At 54.4% G+C, this 23,246-nt stretch overlaps 1 protein-coding gene across 2 annotated transcripts in view; it reads left to right on the plus strand.

Moving 5' to 3' along the window:
- The window catches only part of SLIT1 (slit guidance ligand 1), a 58,044-nt gene that overhangs the window by 7,309 nt on the left and 27,489 nt on the right, over positions 1–23,246 (plus strand). For both annotated transcript variants that reach the window (XM_085582653.1, XM_031505266.3), the window contains exons 2-4: positions 5,394–5,465; positions 5,749–5,820; positions 6,470–6,541. In XM_085582653.1, the coding sequence (XP_085438779.1) occupies positions 5,394–5,465; positions 5,749–5,820; positions 6,470–6,541 (216 nt within the window). The remainder of the gene's footprint in view (positions 1–5,393; positions 5,466–5,748; positions 5,821–6,469; positions 6,542–23,246) is intronic.

Here is a 23,246-nt window from a genome sequence, read left to right on the forward strand (position 1 = left end):
TGCTTAAAGACCTGTCGTGATGCTAACCTGCTGTAGTGCCTCATAAAAGCCTACAGAGCCTTCTGTGCTGTGGGGCCATCGCTGTGCTTGGGCTGGGCTGCCCTTTGGCTAAGGGCAGTGATTCTCAACGAGCCCAAAGAGCACTGAGCTCCTCTTGGCTCTGCTTGCTGGGCACCTGCAGGCAGCTGGGAGGGATGGTGCTGGCAAGGCGTTCCCCTGGTGAGTGACACCCTAAAGGGACTTCCATGGATCCCTTGGGAATCTTTGCTCTTCTTGAGGGGTCTGGTCAGAACAGGGATGGGATGGATAAGGAGAAGAAGCTGTGTCAGCCCAGGATGTGTGTGACCAGAGTCCTCTCCCTGAGCAGTGGGCAGCAGCACGCTGTGATTCCCTGGTGCCTTGGAGGGGATGGAGGTAGCACCCAGGCATGGCCAGATGGGCTCCAGAGAGCTGGGGAATGTAGTGCTGGTGCTGGAGGGGACCAGCTCTCACAGGACTGCGAAGGGCCTCTGCCCCACATTTCCGTGTTTGAGCAGCTCAGTGAGCCTGTGCTAGGGCTAAGTTACATTCAAGCAGCCGGGTGAAATCTTGAGAAGACTTGAAAAATGCAGTAAAAGTGTAGGATGAAAGGTTGCAGCTGCTCTGTCCCACAGTGCTAAGCACAGGGGTCAGTCTGGAGTCTAAGCCTCATCCATGTTTCCATTAGCAGTCTGTGTGATGGGACATGAGCTGCTTCTGGCAGTTGCAGATACCACCAGGCTGGGAGAGATGCAAGAGGGCTGGAGAATGGGCTGAGGTTTCAGAGTGGGCTTGGTGAACGGGAGGAATGAGCTGACAGAAAGGAAGTTGTTGCCTGGGGATCGAGGAAAGTGTTCATGGGAGGCAATCCCAAAAGCACAGATGTGGAATGAGAGCACAGACAGAGCAGGTCCTGCCCCTGCAAGGGGCCCTGAGGGAGAGCTCTGCCCTTGGGGCTGGGGGATTGCTGCAGGGAAGTGGGCTGGGAAAGGGGCCAGCGCAGGCAAGGGAGCAGCCAGATCCCTGCACCTTGGTGGCCTGGGCAGGCAGAGATGGGGTTCATCTGCTGTGGGAGGGGTTCAGGTCACAGTTCTGGTAATGGTCCTGGAGGCAGGAGCAGTGATGTGCTGGAATAAGGCACAGGGTAGTGTCAGTCCTTGTCCTTGAGGGAGCAGTGCGTGCATCCGCCTGGATTGATGGAGGGTGGCAGAGGTACTGCTGTGGGGTGTGTGACCTTCCAGCCTTCATTTCTCTGTTTCCCTGATTATTATCTGGCACTGCCGGCTCCAGCTGGGGTCAGGGCTCTGGGATGAGGGCTGGGAGGTGCTGGGAGGGGAGCCATGCCCTTGGGGGCCAGCACTATAGGCAAGGGCAGCAAAAGCAGAGTAGTGAAGACGGTCGAGGGAGGACAGATCTCATGGACAGTACATGCACCAACCCCACCAGGCACCAGGGCAGGGCAGCGCTTGCAGCAGGCACCACAGGAGCATGGATCCTTCTCCACCAGCCCCTGCGGCCACTGCCCAGAGCTGTGGGCACCTCCTGGGCCAGGGCACAGTTTGGTTCTGGTGGGTGCAAAGGCAGGAATTAATCTCACAGACTTTCCCTCTGCATTCTTAAAAGTGGGATTCCGGGGAGCAGAGCAGTTAGGATTTCTGCCTCAGCGGGACAGCAGAGCTGAGCTGAGCCACAAGGACAGGAATCACATGTGTGCTGAATAGCTGATGCTTTGCAACCGAGTAGGGATCCTGGGATTGCACTGTCTGCTCCTTCCCGCTCCTGATAAATCAGTGCCCAGGGAAATATCATTCATGTTGGCTGTATTTAATAAATTAACTCTCAGCATTTGTGCTCTCTGAGGTTGTTACTGAGTTAGTGTAGCTCCAAACCCTGCAAAGGGAAAAGACACATCGGACCCCCTGGGAATGGATAAAGCCATCCAAAGCTAGAAACCAAATATAAACCCAGACTATGCAAATCCAGTCTAACGAACCCTGCTGCAGCACAGACATCCCATCTGGGAGTGGGATGATCCACAAGCAATGTAGCAAAGGAACTGATTGTTTTAATGACTTTCCTCTTCCCAGAGAGAAATGGGAGGGGGGGTTTTGAAACTTGAGGGTTGCAAATGAAAATTCCCTGCCTCTCCATCAGCAATGTGAGATTTGTGGTGCTGGGGGGGGCAGAGGAAGGCACCCTGAATGAACTTGAGGATGCTTTCTGGCATTAAATCCTTTGAATTAGTGAGCAAAGAGCATGCCCTGTGTTTCTGCTTTCAAGTCACAGTCCAGAAATACCAATCTGCTGGGCAGCTCCCCAGACACATCAGTCCTTATTGAAGCTCTGCTGTGTGGAGCAGGGCTGAGTGCTTTGCTTCACTAGGAAAGGGCATGGAGGCAGTGGGTGAGCAGCTGAGCAGCAGGGATCCGGCTTTCTGGGCACTGCAGACTGTAATTTATCTCCATGTGGAACTGAAGGGGCTTCAGAGGGGAAAAAATGTCATGAAGTTAAATGGCAGTGTTGCCTCGGCATCCTTACAAATAAGCTTTACCTGCTGTTCATTCCCATCTTGGTTGCAAAGGCCATCATTTTCCTTAACAAAGGCATGGAAGGATGCTGGGAGCAGTTGTCAGGGAGCACACAGTCCCTGAGGGAGGAGGACTGTCAAGGGGCCCTGAGACACAGCCCCACTTGGGGATTGCCACCAGCCCCACTGCTGAAGTTCCCCGAGGATGCTCAGCAAGCGTGCAGAGAGCAGAGGCTGGGGTGGGCTGTGTGGGCAGCAGACCCCAGGGTAGCTGGTCCTGCTGGTGCTACAGTCTTTGGGCTGCATTGTCCCAGCAGATGCCTTGGAGAGAAGGCAGAGCCTGATTTTGGCATGTGCAGGGACTGGCCATGTTTAGTCCATGGCTTCCATAGCTCTTTGGTGTTTCTTCATGTTTCCATGCTTTGCCTGTGCTCTGCCTCTGGCTAAGGCTCTGGAATGCTGGTGCTCTGAGGACAGCACCACCTTGGGCTTTGCAGGCTGAGGTCTAAGTCCTGGCTTTCAGGTTGGGCAGTTCTAAATCAAGCCTGTCTGCTCTGTCCCTCTGCAGTACTGGAGATGTCTCAACTTCCAGTTATGCATCATACTGGAATTGTTGGGTATGTTTAAAGGAAGGTGACATGGGCGTCCAGCTGGGAACCCTCCCTCACAGCGGCTCGAATGGGTGCCATTACCTCCAGCCCGGCCCTGAGGACCTTCCAGGCAATCTTCTTTGCCAAGGAACCTTTAGGACATTTGGTGAAAACCACTCCTGAAGCTGTGATTTCTCCCTGCCCTTAGCTGACTCCAGGGCTGTGATCCATCAGGAGCTGGGCACACAAACTGTACATACCAAACGACCCCCATTGTGGTGACAAATGTCCCTAAAACGTGTGACACACCCCAGAGCTTCGTACCTGGGATTTACAGCCTGGCTGACCACGGCTTTTGCTCCCACTGAGAGGGTCAGCTCCTGATTTGGAGGCAGTCCCCGGCAGCTTGCTGTGCTCTCTGCGCGCTGCTCGCCCTGGAAGCCGCGGCAGTCGTGGGGCTGCAGAGCCCGCTTGTGGGTTTCAGTTTAATCACTGGGGCTGAGGAACCTCTATTCATTCCGGCTCGCATTCATCTGTGTCCTAGTAACGCTGCTCTCCCAGCCTCCTTCCCAGCGCAGGCACACACGGCTGGATAATGGCAGGAGCCCGGCAATCGCGGAGCTGAATAGCGCTGTAATTGCGGGGCTGTAATGGCGAGCTGGAGCTCATTAGCCATTATCAGCCGTTTCAGCAGGACAATGCAGCACCCCGGGGTGCGCGGCTGCGCTGCTGCACCCGGTGGCCCTACACGCTGCTCGGCGGCCCCGGGGCCAGCCCGCCGCTGACCCCTCGCACGGCTGCAGAGCCCGCTGGAGGGAAGCTTTGGCTCTGGATGGGAATGATGGACTGTGTATTCAGCCAGTGACACGAGGCATTCCTGCCCCCCGGTTCCACTGTCAGCGTTCGGGAAGTTACAGACCCACCGTGGCGCTGCCCAAGCACCCCAAGCTGCTCCATGGTGGCACTTTGTCATTTTCCTTCTCTGGCTCCAGCAGCTCATCCTTCACTTGACTGACTTCTCCTCCTGTAGTTTATTTGTTTTCCTCTTGATTTCTGTGTTTGTGTTCAGTGCAGGCAGTGGGTCTCCAGCATAGGAGTGCTCTCTGGGCTCTGCTTTCACGTAGGCATCCTCCATGCCCAGGGCATGCCTTGGGCAGGTTGGCTTATGGCAAGAAGCAAACGCTGCCATGCTTTGTGATGCCAGTGGGGGAGATTGTCTCCTGCAATAGGGGGCTGCACAGACATCCCCAGCTCTGCAGACTCTGGGTCCCAGGTTGATAGTCCTGCTTTTCCCACAGTAATCACATCCTGTAATGCAGAAAGGCACTGCAAAGCTGACTGCGAGGTGCAAATCTCTGCAGCTTCTGGCCTGATGTATTTTAAAGCAGGATAATCTTAGCAGGAGCATGCTGGAGAGCATGGCTGGGGAGAGTGGGGAAGGTGTAACCAGGCTGGGAGCAGAGGCCCTGCCACGAGTGTGTCCAGCAGTGGGACACATGTTGTCCTGGTGCTCAGCAGAGCCTGGGCAGGACCGAGGCCATGTGTGGGTGTAGGTACCCCTCATCTCCACCAGCAGAATGAGCAAGGAGGAGCAGCATCTTATTTCTGGCTGCATTGCCTGTCCCTGTGCTCACTGAGGGCTTTTGAATGAGAGAGTGATGCCACAAAGCAGGTTGTCCAAGCTTCTCTTGGCAGGTGAAACCTGAGTGTGGCTTATTCTCCAGGTAGAAGGTTTGAAGTTGTGCTGCATGGATAGTGGATAATGGCAGGAGCCATTATCATGTAAGTGTCACTTACACTTGTAAGTGTCTTGCAGCTGGGTATTTGCAGGGATCCTGTGTTCTGGGGACTTTTGTTTGTTTTTTGTAACCCTTGGCTTCTCTAAACAAGTCTGTGTGTTTGGGATGACCCTACCAGGTGTTAGCTATATTTGCAGAAAGGAGTGACATGCATCCCAGGGGGGACGTCTGGAATGGGAACAGGGAGGAGCCAGAGAGCCCCTTCCTCTTGTTGCCTTATGGTCCATGAAAGATGCCAGCTTACACAGCCACAGCCAGAATTCTGTGTGCCCAGCACTGCTGGTCATTGAGGATGAGGGTCCTCTCTGGAGTCAGGGGCCATTCCTGGTGAGGAGCACAGAATTGCACCAGCCCCTACTGTCCTTTGGGCCCTGCATTTTTGGGGAGGTACTGGGGAGGCCCAGTGTTTGGCTACCTCTTGAGTGCTTACCTGCTCATTTCTTCCTCTTCTCTCTGCAGGGAGCTCAATGGCAACAACATAACACGCATCAACAAGAATGACTTTGCCGGACTGAAGCAGCTCCGTGTCCTGTGAGTTCCTGATGAGGGGTCAGATGTCCCCATCTTGATGGATATTGGGCTTGATTTGTGGCCCCCCTTAGGGCTGCTGGAGTTAGCCTCTTTCCGTGGGTGTCAGCTAGCAGGGCTGGAGGGTATTGTGTTGGGCTGGGCATGCTGGATTTCCAGCTGGGAGAGAGTGGGAAGAGTCTGGGTTGTGTTGAAGGAATAATGGGAGTGAGGTGCCCTGGGTCAAAAGAAGCAATGGGGGCACTGGGGACCACTTTTGCCGAAGGCTGACCCCTTCTCTCTGCAGGCAGCTGATGGAAAACCAGATCAGCATGGTGGAGCGTGGGGCATTTGATGACATGAAGGAGCTTGAGCGGCTGTGAGTATCTGGTCATGGAGGGAGGTTGGTGAGGGACTGCTGGATTTAGTTGCAGAGAGCATCCTTTCCTTTTTTCCTTAAATCCTAATGTATCAGTGCTGCCTAATTTCAAACAGCTTCTCTTCTGTGTGGCAGTGGTATTTTACAGTTTGGGAAGCACACCTATTTCTGTTTCTATAGATCTTAGAGTCCTTTCTGATGCTTTTGAAGTGAGGAGCAGGTTAAACACAAATGACTTTTGCTGTATCAGCTGTGTCCTGTGTGTTAGCAAGGGAGCTGTAAGTTCTGGTCCAGCACTCAGTAAAATAGCTCAGCAGTTTAAAAATCCCAAGCTGCTGGAGCAAATATGAGGAGCTGAGCGAGCAGCAGGTTAAGAGCGCAGTTAAGCAGCAGTCAGCAGTTAACAGCTTGGAGTTCTCTCTGCATGTAATTACAACATTGTGAGTAGGTCCATTAGTGCCCCGTTGGCTGTCCCTGCCTGGGATTGTGGTGAGCAGGATGGGGTGTCCTTGCCAGGTGGGCTGTTCTGCTCTATTGGCCTCTCTGAGCGACCCAAAGTACCCAGCTCTGTGTGATGCATCCAGCTGGGCTGCAAATGGGGTCATTGCTTTGTACTCCAAACCCTGACCCTTTTCTCATTCCCCTGCAGACGGCTGAACCGCAACCAGCTGCACACCCTGCCCGAGCTTCTCTTCCAGAACAACCAGGCGCTGTCGCGGCTGTAAGTACTTCAGTGCCCGCAGGCTCCCCTGCCAGCAGTGCTGTGGGCTCACCTGGGGGCCTGCCGTGGCGTTTGGAGGGGTGCTGGAGCCTCAGCAGGGTGCTGCTCCTGGGGAGCTGTGCTGGTGGTTCTGGGGGTGTTGTCCCAGTGAGGGCTCGGCATGTGGCTGGGGAATGTCACCCCTGTTTCTGTGTGAGCCGAGCATGCAGCAAGGTGGGGAATGGGCTGTGACTTGCAGGAAACCTGAGACTGGCAGTGTTAAGGATGTCCTCGTAACACGTGGGGATATGGGATGATGTGCTGGCAGTCTGAGCTGGGTCTGGCATCACAGAGTTGAGCTGTGCCTGCACAGTGTCAGGTGGAGACGTGCTGAGAACTCCTCAGCCTCCTCCCTGAGTGTGGATCACGGGCTTTGGAGCAGGGTTCCCTTACACACCAGCCCAGGTTCTCATGAAAGGAGGGTAAAAGAGAGTGTCCCTAAGGGGGTCACATTCTGCCCAGAGAGCTCCATGGGGCACAGAGAGCCCCACAACCCTGCTCAAGACCTGCCTTTCTGTAGGTATCTGGAGAAGGAAGGGCTGCCCAGGGCAGATCCAGCCCTTCATGCCTGCTGCCCCCTCCTTGCGTTGCTCTGTCCCCATCCCTGCCTGTGCCTCTGCACCTGCAGAAACAAATGCAGAGACTGTCTCTTGCTGTGCAAGCCACAGCTCCACAGATCTCTCTGCTCCTCCTCCCTCTGTGCAGCAGCAGGCTGCTTGGGGAGGGCTGCTGGGGTTTTGATAAATATTCTGTGTTCCATATTGGGTTTCCCTTGCCTGGGGCTGTTTTGCTCAGGCAATGGTGCTTTCAGAAGTGCCAGCATTGTTCAAACAAAGTGTTTACAGGATCTCAGCTATGTCAGGCACCACTTACATTGGGAAGGGTGCTGTGAGGAGCAGAGGGTGCGTGCCAGACTGGGGCTGGGTGCTCTCCATCACTCAGAGAAGCAGCTTATACCCTGTGGATTAGGATGGTAGTTGCCAGGACACAAGCTTTCTGCTTGTAGCATCTTGTATCTCCATTGATCAGCTGTGACATGAAGATGCCAGGTCCCTGCTGAGGCAAAGCAGGAATGGATGAAATAACTAAATGTGCCGAGACATTCCCAGGACAGGCATGGCCACGTTGGGGCCAGGCAGCCCTGTCTGTGCAGTCAGACTGTGGCTGAGCCTTTTTCTTCCAACAGTACCAGGGAGTCAGTCCCAGAGTCCAGCCCAAGGCGTGTAATGAAGGGTTAAAACGCTGTGTGGGTTGCCAGTATGGGATGTGTGAAGTGGTGGACAGGTGCAAAAGATGGGCCTAGGTAATGGCAGCTGATAGCACAGGCGTTCAGTTAATTATCAAATGGCATTTGTTGAGCTCAGCTGTGCCATAGCATGGCGCCAGCAAGGGCCCATCCTCCTCCAGCCCCCATTGCATAACAGAAACACGGGCAAGAGAATAATTTTACAAATATTGCTCTTTCCTTTTTCATCGTCTCTAGATTTTAATAGCAGGCTCTTTCAACAAGCAAACCCTAACAATTCATTGTGGAGATGCAGAAGAGCAGCACGTGTGTCTCCTACCCATACAGTGTGCCCCTACACAGCCGCCAGGCTCGCGTGGAGCCGGGACTGTGCCACCGTGTGCACGGGGCTGTTCACACCACCCAGGGCTTAACAGGGCCATGCAAGATGCATTTCAGCCTTGTCCTGTTGTTTTACTGTTTACTGCAATGTGAGCCTTATTGCAAACCTTTTCCCTCCCACCCTATCTTGAAGTTGTTTTCTGGCCATTTCTGCCATGGCAAACTGCTTGGATTCCAGCACCTGGAGCTTTTCTTGTTCAATATAGGGCTGTGTGCATGGGCTCAGATTTTGGAGTTCCTCAACTATAGCTGGTGCCATGTCTTGGGGAGCTTTGGTGTGTGCTTGGAGCACAGGGTCCCTGTGATGAGCAATGGGACTGGGACAGGAAACACTGAGCCACCCTTCAGCCTCCTCTGCAGCAGGTTCCCCCACACACATTAATGAGGGTAGGGGTGACCAGAGAGCACATCAGGAGCCAGTGTCCTGGCAGATCCTCGAGTTCTGCATTTGTGCAACACACCCAATGTGCCAGAGGACCTGCTGCTCCCTCTCCTTGAGGCTGCCTGTTGCTGAGGTGCTCAGGGCTGTTTCGGGGGAATGGCAGGGAAGGGGTGCTCTGTGTGGTTTCTCTAAACACACATGCTGGCTTAGCAGGAGGTGGGATCTGGACCAGTGCTAGTCCAGCCAGTGCAGGAGGTCATAAGGACACTCTTAAATTGCTGCAAACCCAGGTCAGGCTACAGGGATATGAGTCAGTGGGGAACAGGTTTAAGCTAAATTGAAATCAGCTCTCCTTGAACGAAATTGGAGCCTCCTCACTGGGCTTTGCACTTGTTTAACTGCTGAAAGGGATCTGGGGTGGCCTCACTGCTCAAGACCCCCTCTCTGCCTAGAAACAGGCCGGGACCTGTGCAGGTCTAGGAAAAGAAGGCTCTCACCAGCACCATTTTCTTGCAAAGCCTGATCTCCACTTCCCCTTGACCTGTCCACTGCAGCCACCCATGGCATGCTTCTCAAGTTCTGGAGTCCTTGCTAGGTCCTCATGTCCTCACACCATTGTACTGGGAGGTCTTGAATTAGCAAAAACAGACTGAATGAATCAGGCTGAGATCTGTTTAGTTGGGAAATGAGGCTGTCTGCTGGCAGCTGAAGCAGAAAGCAAGGGGTGTATTGCAGGATCTGCTGGGGGTTGCTGGCCTGGATGTTCCAGCCTTTTCTAGACATAGTTGCAGAGAGTCTTGATGGACCTTTTTCAGCACATCAGTAACACAGAAGGTGAAGACAAGTCTGTTGAATTAGGGCTGTGTGATACCCATAGAGCAGTGTCCCACTGTACCTTTCCTGCTGAACCTGATGAAAATTTTTCAGGAGCACAAGAGGAGTCCCTCAGGTTCAGGTTAGGATGGAGAGGTCTTTATCCACCTTCTGAGTATCAGAGCCTAATCCACACCGTGGTACTTTGTGGTCTCCCAGCCCGGCTCGAGGTACAATTAGTTACATGGAACTTGGCTGTAAAGAGCATTTGTGCATCGGGATAATGGAAAGGGTTGGAGTTAAACCTGATCCGTCAGGGCTTAAATAAACTGGGGAATGGCAGGAAAGGGCCAACGGGAAGCAAACCTCAAATGAGGGCATGGGGGAGGTGAGACGCCTGGAGAGGAATGTTTTCCCCTTGGAATTTGGAAATATTGAGCTGACGCCTGCCCAGAGCCCATTTCAGTCTGAGATAGTGGGGGTGGTCCTTGGCAGTGGGGCCAGGAGGCAGAGGGACTCCCTGCATGGCCTCCTTTATTTATGTCCCCCACAAGGAGCGGATAGCTCATTAAGCAGTCCTGGTGGCTGGAAATGGTGCTGAGCTGAGGTTTCGCTGGAGAGCGCCTGACCTCAGTGACCCATTCTCAAACCGGGCTTAATTAAACTGTCAGCACTGGACGGAAGAACAAAGCTTTGTGGGCTCAGGGGGGAAAGCCAGGGTCCCCCAGCAGCTCACTGGGGAAGAACACATCTCCTGCGAAGTGGAGGGCTGATAAAAAGATGGATCTTTCCTTCCAGTGAGGATTACCCAGGCAAGAAGGTGACCTCTTCTATTGCAGTGCCTGGTGTTGGTCCCCAGTGTGTCACAGCTGTACACATCTTGGCTCAGCAATGGTGCTCCAGTACAGCCCTGATGCACACCAGGTGCCATGGGGATGCTGGTAAATCTTCTTTCACCGTCTCTCCCAAGCTGGCAGGAGTTGGGGTTTTTTTCCCAACAGCCCCCAACAGAAAGAGCAAGCAGAGTTTCTCTCTGCTTCCTTGTGGGGGGAAGGATGAAATAAGAGTTTTGTAGCACTCTCTCCCCTCTCTGCTCAGCTCCCCTTAAAACCTCCTCCTGAAGCTGTTTCTAAGTCCCTTTGGGGGTTCTGGATGGGGGATGTGAGGAGGAGAGAGGAGTCTGGAATGGCTGTAGCAGCAGCGTGAGGACAGAAATGCTGCTGGGCGTATCATCAGGGAGGCAAAGACGTGGGCTGTTGAAATGTGCTAAAGGCAGCCAGGATGGCTATAAATAAATAGTTTTCTCCAAGGGAAGCCGAGCTGATGCGAGGGAGGAGAGGAGCAGTGGGTGCTTGGCTGTGAGGAGCTCTGGGGAGTAGCTCCTGCAGGGGAGTCACAATCCCAGATGGATGCATCCCCATGGGAGTGGCTGCCCAGTGGTTTCCCTCAACAAAAGCTGCAGTAGCTGCTCCTTGCTCAGGAAGAGTGGGAGCTGAGGGAGAGTGAGCAGAGAGTAGGGGGAAAAAAGTCTTGTCTCCAGAATGAGAGAGATTTAGGACACGGGCCACAGACTGTTGGTTTCTATCGGACCCATGCCAGCAAAAATGGTCAAGGAGATGGTGCCACATCTTAGCTGGCAGCCAAGCCCGGGGGAAGGGCTGCCATGCTGCTCTCAGTCTGTAAGGGCAGGGGCTCCCTAGAAACAGCATTAACATCACAATCAGGGCTGGTGACTTTCTGAGCCGGGGACATGTGAAATGTTGTAGGAGCTGGGGGGATTGTCACACTCCCGTGAGACTCTTCTCCTGCGGCCAGAGCCTGCAAAGGAATAGTGATGCTCCATGTGCGGGAGCTGACAGAGGGACCAGGGGCTGGTCCAGACCCACTGTGGACCCAGGAGTATTTAAAGGGAGTTTTGAGCTGAGTGGCAGGGAGCACCACAGCTGGGTGTGCTGCCTGGTTAGGAGAGATGATATTATGGCAAGCCCTGGGGCAGGTTCCCTGCACCACCCCTGCATTTGGCTAAACCCAGCCCTAATTGCCTTTAGAAAAGCAGGCAGAGAAAAATGGAGGGCTGCTAAATAACTTGAGAAAATGCAAATGACATCCTTCAAGAAGGAGAGGATCACAACCACGCCAGAGGAAGCTGTGAGCTGAGTAGTAGCAAAACAGGGTGACAAGTGAAAAAGGAGCTGTCAGAGAAAGGAATAACAAAACAGGCCCTGCTCGGATGGGGCTGGCTGCGCGTGGGAGGTGTTGCTTGTGAGACTGTACCAGTGACCGTTCCTCTTGGGGCTGCACCAGGAAAGCCCCCAGATAAGGGAAGGCAGAGATGGAGGAAAAAAAGCCTGCTTGGTGATGGCTGGATAAAGGAGCTGTTCCATGGCCCCACAGCAGGCAGTCGTGCTGGTGCCAGGTGGGAGGTGTGGGTGCCAGGTGGGGATGCTCTCTGGGGAATGCATGTGCCACAGCTTTGCTCCCTCCCAGTGGGAGAGACGTGCCTGAGCCCCATTTTCAATGTAGTGGGGGATATTTTGTGCCTGCCTGCTGGTTGGCTCCCTGGAAATGCTGTCACTGTGGTGGGCTGGCTCTGGCTGTGCCCTGGCTCTCCTGTGCCAGACACCCACCCCTGTGTCCCACAGTCACTCCTGTTGGGGCTTTGGTTGAGGTTCAGTCCCTCCAGCAAGGTTTTTTGCTGTTTCTGGAGCTCGGCAAGTGCCCAGGAGCCTGCAGCCGCTGTGTGGGAAGGGGCCTGTGGACACAGCCTTGTGTTTTCATCTTCCATGCTGGAGCAGGGCTGCTTTGGCTCCCTGGGCATGTGCCCCTTTGCTCTTTGCACAGATGTGTATGTGCTGATGTTCTGTGCAGAGGTCTGTGGTTCCAGAGCAAAGTGCCAAGGTCAGAGCAGAGAGCAGCTATCCTGAAGCAAACATCCCTGCTTCCCCTTCCCCGGCATCCCTCATTTTGTCCCGACTCCCCCTCTAGCAGCATTCCCCACCCCTTGCCGGGTGAGGGCCAAGTGTCCCCGCTGTCACCATGCCCACGTTTCGGACTCCGGGTGCTGTACCCCATCGCACTCCCCAACAAAGCTCCTTCTGTTGGGGACAGAGCAGGGCTGGGGGGGCCAGGCTGGGATGTGTCCCCCCGAATACCAATGAGGAGGGCCAGCGTGTTTACCCCTGCAGCTGGGGGGAGAGGGGAGCTGTGGGGTCTGTGTGCTGCAAGACCCCCCCCCACAGCAGCTGGGGGGAAGGGGAAGGGAGGCCTCTCTGCGGCCCCCGGGAACAAAGAGTCAGTGTGGCTCGTGACAGCTCTAAGGAAACGCAGGGAAACAAATGTGCCACTAATAGGTGGGGAGGTTACCTAGGGAAGGATGCTGCCAGGCGGGCGGGCGGCCAGCCCCCTCCCCGGCGGGCTGCCAGGCACTGAGGGACTGCTCCTGGCAGCCCAGCCTCGGCGGGGCTCGGGGGCTACACAAGGGCCAAGCTGAGGCAGGCTGGTACGTCCTTGTGCTTCTGGCCCATGGGGACAGCATCCTTACACATACCTCCGGGGCTTTGTGCTGGGTATCCCTGCTGGAACGGAGCACTCTTGCGCAGGGAGCTGCTCACTGCCTGCTTCTCTTCTTCTTCCTCCATCATTAACGTGCCACAGATTCAGCTTTTTTTTGGGAGGAGGCTGTAAGTCTTACTGGGGGATCCTGACTGCAGACAACCTCAAAGCCTCACAAATTAAACACATTCTTAAGATCTCTTTATATTTGAGCATTCCCATAAGCATTTTGGGACTTGAGCCGCAGTCTCCAGAGGCACAGGAGGGCTGGGGTGAGGGTAGCAACCATGCCCCAAGCTGCAGAGGAGCAGCCTCCCTCTTTGCTTCCCAGCAGCCCGGGCCCCGTCCCACCGGGGTGGTGGTGCAGCCCCTGCACAGGGACGCCCCGGCTCTGCTCTGTGCCATTCTCCTGCCAGCGAGCCGGGCTGCCAGGAGTGGGCATTGCCAGACGGCTGCCTGGAGATAATCTGCGCCGTTCCCTCCGTGCACCCCGTTGTGCTCCTGACTCACGGCCGGCTCCAGTTTTCTGGCTGTTGAGACGCTTCCAAGGTTTCCCTGGCAATGCACAGGGTCAAGCCCTACTCCCAGGGCTCTCTCCTTGAGCCACTGGTTCTGCTGGGCTCACCCTCTGTCTTGCTTTGGGCGCAGGCTTGGATTTGGGTTTTGTAATGTTACTAAAGCGAAAGGGGCTGAGTCTGTGGTGAGGTGCAGCTTGCAGCCCCCTGCCCCTTTCAGCAAAGTCCTCGCCTCCACATGGCATCATGCAGAGCATCCCTGTCCAGCTTCTCAGTGGTGCACTAGCAAATGGGAATTTGCAACCCATGGGAAAAAGCAATGAAAAATTAAGTCTTCCTAACACTGAGCAGCAGTGCTAATTACACAGCTATTAAAACACAGGAATTATTTATTCCCTGCCTGCCTCACAGCTCATTGTCTGCATTGTCCCACATTCAGCCTTTGGCCACCTTTGGTCCCCTGAAAGAGTTAAAAGAGCACTTGGAGGAGCTGATGTCTTTGTCCATCCATTTTGAGCACAGCATAAAGGCATTTCCTTCCTCCTGTTTTCACAGCTCAAATAGGAGAAGAGTTCAAAGTGATATTAAAGAATCGTGAGCAGAATTAGCCTCTGGTAATTTGAGTTCCAGAATGTGGAAGAAAAAAGTCTTATGCAGTGATTAGGGGCTAAGTTATAACTTGGTACCACTGCACGTGCATCCCACAGACATGTGAATGTGCAGAGCCAGGTAATTAACCTGCATTTGCTAGCTGATCTTCCCGCGGGTGGGTGCTGGAACCCCTCATCTCTGCTGGGACTGCAATGAAAACAAGCTATCAGCAGTTCCCAGCACTGCTTCCAGCAGGGTGCCTGTGCTGTGCTCTTTCTCTTCTGCTCCCAAGGGACCTGTGGTGCTTTTGGCATTGCTGCTGGACCACACAGCCTGCAACCCTGACACCAGCAGCTGGGCTTGGTGGGCTCCAACTTCTTGCCCAAGGGGGCTGCCTGGAGCACTGGGATGCTTTATCCGGTGCTGTAGGTGGGTAAAGTTCCCCATGCTAAAGTGCTGTAAGGGCCAAAGAGATGAGTGTAAGTGGGAAAGATGCTCCTTTGCACACCTGGGGGCTTTCCCAGTGCAGCAGGGCTCCTGGGCATTGCCGAGGGGAAGCTGTGCCCCGCCTGCAGGGATGGGCTGGGGTGTCCTGCTCTGGTGAACCCATTTCCCCGTGTGCTGACTGACATCCCCCTGCAAGGGAACCCTGCTGGCAGTGTCGGGGATGGGTCTGGGGAGGTGGGGATTCACTTTCCAGATTCTCACCTGTGTGAAATTAATTATCATCTCAGGCTTATCCTCACTTAACCAGCAAGACTCAGACTTCTGTGGCTGGGACTCCTACTGCCCTGCCAGAGCTAAGCAGAGTATGGATTAGGGAGTCTTACCAGCTGCCTTCCACAGCCCTTCCATGGTTGTTGCACCCCCCTTTGCCTTCAGAAGTTTTTGTCCTCATTTGTATCTGTATTTCCCTTCAGGATAGGAAAAGCTGGATTAATTTTTACTGCTCCCAAGGGAGCTGTTGGTAACTGAAGACATCCCGCTTCTTTTTTTCTCTAAACTGGGAGGCAGGAAATGGCAGGGATGGTTTAGAATGGGTTCCTCACCCCTCCCTCTCTCTGTCTGGTCCTCACTGCCTCTCCAGTGAGGGATGGCATTTGAAGCAGAGCTGCTTGAAGAGAAATAAAGTGGCACAGACTTTCTGCAGGCCCTGGGGCTGGAGGAGAGATGTTTCCCTGGGAGGTGCAGCCAGAAAGAGCTTGACCATCCACTTGAGTATTTGGGAAATGGTAATTTTGGGATTCTAAGGAGAAAGGAGGGAGAGGCGTTGGCTATGTTGCATGGACAGAGTACTAAATGTGGAAAGCATAGTAACAGCTCTCCAAAAGTGTCTCCCATCCCAGAGCTGGGAAATTCTCCACCCCCAGACCCCTTCCGTGGCAGAACTGGGAAAGGGACCTGAGAATTCTGACCCTGTGTCTCCCCACACCTTTCCATCCCTGATATGACACTCAAAGGGATTTTGTCTACCTAGGAGCCCCATAGATGGGTGGGTGCTTCATTCCCTGCACTCCACCCCATCTAGAATGATTTTTCCCAGGCCAGTCACTATATGACAGAAACTTGCAGTGGCAACAGGGGCCTGGAGATGAGGGTTGAAGCTGACCTCACCATGGCACCCTTTTAGGATATTTACCTGTGGTCTGGTGATTCTTCTTGCCATGGACCAGCACATACCCGGCAAAACATGCAGCAGTGTGCTGGTCTGAGGCAAGAGTAGTGGAAATGCAAAATGGGTGTGGGATGGGGGGTAGGTATTCAACCCCAGGGATAGTCCATGGCAGCTCCTCTCTATTGCACAGCCAGCCTCTCACTGCCCAGCAATTAACGCTGGTGCTATTAATTACCAATCATAGGGATAAAGTTGGGGCCACATACAAGAGTGGGGATCTGTGCCTATGGGGTAAACAGGAGCAAGGAAGTGAGGAGCAAGCGAGGGGGCTGGCTGCATTCCCAGGACTCGGCGGTGTTTCCAGCTCTCGCTGTCTGACCGGAGGCATTTCCACCTCCCGGTGTTGTCGTCCTGCTCCAGCTCACTTGTTCTCCTCCCCACGGGCTCAGCATGTTGCTCATTCCTGCATCCTACGATTTCACAGCATCCCCGCAGCCGGGTGCTAATGAGATTAGACCCAAGCTTTAAGATGTCTCTCTCTATCCTTTGCCATCCAATTACACAGCCCGCATGGTATCTGATTTGCTGTGAGAGGGGAGGACTGGGGCTGGCTGGATGGGAGGATGCAGCTGGTCTTTCTGGGTATCAGCTCTGCCGTGCTGAGTGGTTTTCTTTTGGTTTTCTTTCTTTCTCTTTTTTTTTTTTTTTCTCATTCTCCCCTTGCCTTTGAGCTGCTTCGTTTGGCTTTTTCATCGCTTCTCGATGTGGCGGCTGGGCAGAATTTGTTTAAATTAACTGCTTGAATGGCAGCGTTTGTGTGTGTTGGTGGGGGGGAGCTCAGACAGCACCAGAATGGATGAGGGGGATTAAAGGTGCCTAATGGGTTCCAGATGGGCATCCTGGACTGGGAAACACCCCCACAACCCCAACCCCAGCCAGGGGCCGCTGGTAAGGAGCTTGGGGCTGGGAGCCAGGATGCTACAGCAGGCAGCTGCCTGGTTCTCCTGTGGCTGCTCTGAGCATGTGCCAGTGGTACTGGGGTGCCCTGAGGCTCCCCAGGTGCTGTGCCTGCCCAGCCCTGTGGGAGTGAGCAGGCAGATGCACCACAAGAAGTACCTTCCCTGGCTGGCCCAGAGCATGGGTGCAGCAGTCTTTACTCCCTGCTGCAAGGCTCTGGCAATGTGGGGCTGGGGACAACTGCTTTGTGTGTGATCCCAGCTTTCAGAGGTGCCTCAGCTCAATCATTAGCTGACATTGCAAATACAGCCCACTGGGGCAGCACCACTGGTGCATCATTTTCTGCTCTGCAGTCTTATTTGCAATGAGGAATGATAATATTTAGTCTTTGTTGCCCTCCCCCTGGGCTCTAGAGTAGCTTGGGTTGGGGCGCTCGCTCAGTTCAACATCCCCACCACTGCAGATGTCAGCGTATTTTTTCGTATTTACAGATGGAAAACTGAGTCACAGAGACAGGAATTGCTTGTGTAGCCCTGCCAGCTGCATTTCCCGTATCTGTAGGGGTTAGAGACGTGGTGACAGCCCTGCCTGTCTTTCCAAGGGCTGTGCCTCCCACCAATGGCCAGATTTTCTCCTCCAGACCTGCTATGGTGCCAGGGCTGTGTGTTTGCAGCCTGTCTGGTGGCAGAGCCTTGATTGGAAACATGTCAGTCCCAAATGAGATGAGGAGTGTGGAAGTGAAGGGCTGCTGGGGTTTGGTGTCACTGGCAGGGACCTCAAGGTCATTGCTTTTGAGTTTTATTAATGGCTGAGAGCGGGACGAGGATATAAGCTGTGAGACAGATCTCTGCTGGGAATATCACCTGTGCTGTAGGTCATCACATCATTTTGTGGGAGATTTTAACTTTTTAGGGGGGAGCAGGGCTACAGAAGTGGGCAGGTTTAATGGAAGTGAGCATCACACAGAACCTTTTGCTATTGAAAGCTGGCAAAGCCCTGGCCCTGGTGGGAATGAGCCCACTCACCCTGAAATAGTTTTTTTGTGAAGGCAGTGGTTTGCTCTGGTGTGTCCAGCTGCATCCAAGGAGATGGCTGAGCCAGGGAAATAAGGCAAGGCTCAGGAGGGAGACCCACAGCCACACTCCCCATCCAGGAGGGAGGTGACAGAGGAGGGCCCTGGCTGGGTGTCACAGGGACACATAGGGTAGTTGGGAAGTGCTGGCTGACCTCCATCACCTGCTGACCCTCCACCAACGCTCTTGCTGGCCAGCTCTCCCAGCTCCTCCTTGGCCCTGCATTCCCCCACCCGGCTCTTGTTTCCTTCCACAAATATTGAGAAAATAAACAGCAGAGCCAAAAGGGGACATCCCTGCATCCCTCCACACACAGCTGCCTCCCCAGGGAGCCACACAGGTGGTGACCCTGCATTCCTCAGTCTGAGGGGTAACTGAGAGAAAGCAAATATTGGCTTCTCCTGGGGCTGCTCCAGCCTGTGCCTGCTCCAGCCTGTGCCTGTGGCTAGGGCTGCCTCTTGCCCAGGGAAAGGGACCCTCGTGCAGGCAGGTCCCCACCTCTGGCAGGGTGGTTGCACAAACATGACTCTTCACCCAGGTAGCTCGAATTCCTCATTATGGCCTTGAGCCTGCTCCTTAGGACAGGATCTTCCTATCCTCCATCCTCCTTGACTCTCTTCATCCTGGTCTTGTCTCTTAGCAACTCTCTGCCCAGGACCTGGGCTGTGTGGGGAGGGATGTGACACTTTCTGTGCATCAGTCACTTTGTCACCTCCAGAGTGAGTGTGAGGTCGTTAACCCGGAGCACAGTGAGTGAGGATAGAGCATTCCTGCCATGCCTCCCCGCGGTGGCAGCCGCTGCTCTGCCTCCAGCCTGACACCAATCCCCGCTACAGTAACGATACGGGTGGCAATCAGGGAGGAATTAAAGGATAATTAATGCCAATCCACATGGAAAATTGCTCTCGTCAAACAAACCTGATATCATTTTTTTGATGAGCTGACAAATTGGGTTGATAAGTAGCGACTGTGCTGACATGATATACCGAGACTCCTGCAAGTCATTTTGCTCTTGCCTGCAGGATATTGCCATGAAAACATTAATATTCTGCAAAAGTCTGTGTAGCATTTCTGACAGCATTCTTCACTGGTAGAAATCCCTGGAGGAATTGCAGTGGTCACCTCTCTGGCAGGGTGCAGTGGGGGTCTGATGGTCCTGAATCAATGTTCACCATCTCTGCAAAGCTGCGGTGGTCTTGGAATCTCTGGTGGCACTGCTGACTTTTGCCAATCTGCTCCAAATATCCTGGTCTCTTGTTGCCTCCTCCTTCTGCCTGCACCAGCTGAGGGTGAGCTGAGTGGTGTGTGTGATGCAGCTTGGGAAGAAACCACCTGCACAGTGAGAGAACTCAGTCTGGGAGGAAACGTGAGCCAGCAGGTGAAAGGAGCAGGGCTGGTGCTGCCGGCAGGATGCCAGCCTAGCGGGGATGCTCCGCCTGAAGCACCTGCACTGGGAAACATCCTCATGCAAGGTCACCCAGCTGGGGAAAAAAAATGTAGGTCACAGCTCCAAGACAGGGAGCAGTGTCTGGGGATGTGGTTACACTGAAAAGGACTTAGCAGCCATCGCTAAGCCTGCTCTGGATGTGGGCTTCCAGCTTGGGCAGCGATGGATGTGCGGAGTAGCTCTGGGTACTGGGGAGTTGCCAGTTTGGGGGGCAGGAGGGAGGCCTCTGCTGAGCATATTTTATGCTTCAGGGCCCATAGTTTAGAGAGATGTTGGGAAATTAGAAAGCGCTCAGAGAGGAAGTGCAGGATAATTGGAGGTCTGGAAAATCTGCCTTCCAGTGAAAAGAATTTAAAAGCTCGGTCTATTTAGTGTATGCAAGAGGAGAGAAATTTATCTCCATCTCTACATACCTGCATGGAGAAAAGCTTGATTATAGGGATGCCATTAATTAAAAAAAAAAAGAAGAAAAGAAAGAAAGAAAAAGAACAGAGAAAAAGCATAAAATTGTTCAATAGCTGGGGGCTGAAACCAGACAAATTCAGACTAGAATTAAATTTGTCTTTTTCACAACAGAGAGCAATTAACCATTGAACAGTCAGCTGGGGAGAGGCGAATTGAATGTCCTTTGAAGTTGCAAAGGAGACTGTACTTCTATTCACAATGGTGAAACCTGGAAGTGTCAGTTGGAGCAGAAATCCCTGGGAGGGCTCTGGGTCTGGGCTGAGTGCTCAGAGGTGTCCCAGTGATAAAGTGTCCCCTTCTGGGTGATGGATGACACCCCATCCGCTCTCCCTCTCTGGGTACTGGGGACATAAGTCCAGTGTCTCCAACACAGGCCAGATCCTTAATTGCTCTCAAAGCCCCCAAGCATCCCCACTCTGGCAGAGCAAAGCCGGCTGCAGAGGCTCTCCTCTGTCTGGGATGATGTGAGTTGATATCTGAACAGGCACGTCTGCAGGTAGGTTTGGGGCTGCCACAGCCGGGGGACTGCTGGAGGGAGTTCCAGGCTACCCCTGCTGCTCTCAGCCAGGCTGGGGAGATCCACTGGCGCCGGTCTTCCCACGCTCTCCCCAGGGAATGCTCAGCCGTGGCCTTCCCGACCTCTGCGCTGCAGTCCTGTCTGAGCATCTAAGACGGAAATATATTTTACTAGCACTGTAAAGGGAAAGACAGCTTTGCTTTAATTTTATGAGCTCTTAAACCTTGCCTGGTTAGGTGCTGGCTGAACTTTCCAGGGGCTATGGCTTGGAGTTCACAGGGCAAATGCCAATGGTGGCTGAAGATGTTCTCTCTTCCTTACGCTCCTCCCTTGTCCATCACAGCTATTCCTCCTTTGCCCTCACCTCCACAGAGCCAGACAAGATCTGTTCCTTTCCTGTTCCTATCCATTTGCAGAGAGATGCCAGGAGTGACTGTGACAGCAAGGCCAAAACAGAGTGCTCCTGGATTATCCCAGAGTGGGGTTTTCCTGTCTGTCAGTGCCCAAAGTTGTGCCTGGAACAATAAGAATGTGAAACTGGGATGTAGATGAGGACATGGCTTTGGGGAAGTTACACTGTGACTGCATATTTGGGAACACTTATACATTGGGGAAATGTTGTGGGGAGCTGTTGGTGCCCCTGTGAGCAGGGCACTTACAGCCTGCCACCCTCTGATCCCCCCGTTGTAGGACTGTTTCTACGTCCTCTGGGAATCCTTGTGCTCCTGTCCTTGCCGCCTGCCACTGCAGGGCCTGGGTTTTGTGCTTTTGCTTCTTTTTCTTCCCTTTATTTTTCAGCCTCTTTCACAAAGACACCTATTCTCCCCTCACCGTGCCCTGGGGATTTACGCAGAAAGCTCACCCTCAACATGGCAAAAGAAAGGCCCGGGCGGCCCGGGAGAGGAAGCTCACACAAAATGTGGTGTGTGGCTCTTTGTGTCCCCTTTGTAATTCCTCTGCACAATGAACTGCCCCGGCCACCCACCAGCCCCGGGCTACCCCAGGTGCCTCATTGCTCATGCCTCTCGATGTGGCAGCGGGCAGAGATGGGGATGCTTCTCGACAAGCAGCCGCGAGCACAGCCTTTGTGCTCAGAAAAGGGGAAATTTGGGCGGGATGGAGATCGCCATGTTCCTGCAGCAGCAAAAAGCACCTTGCATCCCCGCTAGCCCCCAGGCAGAGCGCTGGGGGTCCCTCCGGCGGAGCCCTTCCATCAGCCCCGCTCTGACGGCTTTTAACATGCTAATGACCCTCTCAAGGGCAGGGGCAGCTCTGTGTAAAACCCATGTTCAGCCCTCGGTCATGGACATTTGCTCGGAGACACAGTGTTAAATATTTATCCTCCCCGCCTTCCCCCCAGCTCCGCAGGCATTAACAATAGCGATTGCAAGCGGCCCCTTCCCCCTCGCCGGGAACATGTGGCTCCCGGACCATGACAGCGAGCGTTATCGTTTGTACCTGTGAATTATTGATAAGGTATAAGATAGTTCTTGCGCTGAGAAAACAATGAGAGGCAGAGGCTGCAGCCTGGCAGGGCAGGCGCTGCTTCAGACCCTCTTCTCCAGGGGCAAAGCGGGAGGTGGGACGCGCTGCTGCCGGGCCCGTCCGCCAGCTGACCGCGCGGCCCTCCGCAGCGAGCGGCGGGGCCGGGCGCTCCCCGGGCACGGCTGGCGGCGCCTGGCCCCCGGCCGCCCGCCCCTTCCCCGGGGAGGCGGCAGCTGCCCTGGTGCCGGCCCCAGAGCCCCAGAGCCCGGGCCGGCCGCTCGGGCAGCTGCCTGCGGGCCGCGGGGGCGAGCGGGGCTGGCCCCGGTGCCGCGGAGGGAAGGGCAGGTACTGCCCGGCCCTGCTGGCGCTCTGGCTCCAAGGAGCAGCTGGGAGAGCCTTTCAGCTGGCCCGGCTCAGGGGCTCCGGAGGTCTCCAGGGGCTGAAGGACAGAGAGTGGTCCTTGGCGTGTGGCTTTATGGCCACCGACAGCCCGAGGATGCTGTGCCTGTGCCCTAATCTGTCCCTGGAAAATCAGGGATGATGCTGCTGAGTCCTTGGAAAGCAGGTGGCAGTCCTGAAAAGGGGTCAGGTCCCGGGTTTAGGGCTCTCATTTGGTTGGAAGCTGAATGCACAGTGTCCATCCCCTTAGCTGTGTCCCAGAGAGTCCCTGTGTCTGCCAGCTGGGACAACTCTGCACTCCAGCTCTGCTTGCAAACCTCGGGGATGCCATGAGGGACGGTGCAGATGGCTCGGGGGGATCTTGTCATGGTGGCGTGGGCAGTGTGATTAAAATGGTTCAAAGCCCAGCTTTGCTATACTTACACCCTCAACGCTGCTGCTGTGTTTTGCAGGGACAGCATGAGCAGGAGAGTCCAGGCATTAGCGTGAAGATCTGGGCCAATGTGGGGCTACACATCTGCGTCCCTGGGCCTGGTGGTGGAGAACCAGGGTCTTCCTCTCTGCCTAACCTCCCCAGAGTGCTCTTTAGGTTGTGTGCATAAGGAATCATTGCTGGGAGAGGAGCATTGAATGGTCTTTCCACCAGCCTCTGAAGATGGGCTGGAATCCTGGAGGGGCCGTGTCCCCCCTCTGCTGCTCCCCAGGTGTGCTGCTTTTCCAGGTGTGCTGACATAGGAGTGGGCAGAAAATAGCAAAGGCTCTAAAGTGAGAATTAAGGAGTAATTAAGAGAGCATGTGTGTGCAGTGTGTCTGCATGCTGGAGGGAGTGTGCACATGGTGCAGTGGGCCATGGGTTGCAGCGTGTGCCGCAGGGTACGGACACAGCAGGCAGTGCAGCAGAGTGTGTGGAGACCCCCCAGCCCGAGGATGCTCCAGCATCAGGCAGCGTTACCCTGGGTACGACCTGCAGCATGGGAGGGGGTGAGTACAGCTCTCATCTCACTGCACCAGAGCATCCCTGAGCAGGTGATTGATCCCAGCATGAAAGGGTCTGGGAATGTGAGCCCTTGTCTCCCCGCTCACCCTTCTGCTCCCTGACTTGTCTCCAGCTGTGCAGCAAATATCCAGCCAGTCCACTCAGATAGCAACTTTGAAGTATGAATTTCAAACACACTCTCTGTCCTCATCCCCTCTCCCATGTCTGATGTGATGCACAGGGAGCAGCAGG

Source organism: Lonchura striata, chromosome 6 (assembly GCF_050655825.1).
Source record: "Lonchura striata isolate lonStrDom1 chromosome 6, ASM5065582v1, whole genome shotgun sequence".
Taxonomy (NCBI): Eukaryota; Metazoa; Chordata; class Aves; order Passeriformes; family Estrildidae; genus Lonchura; species Lonchura striata.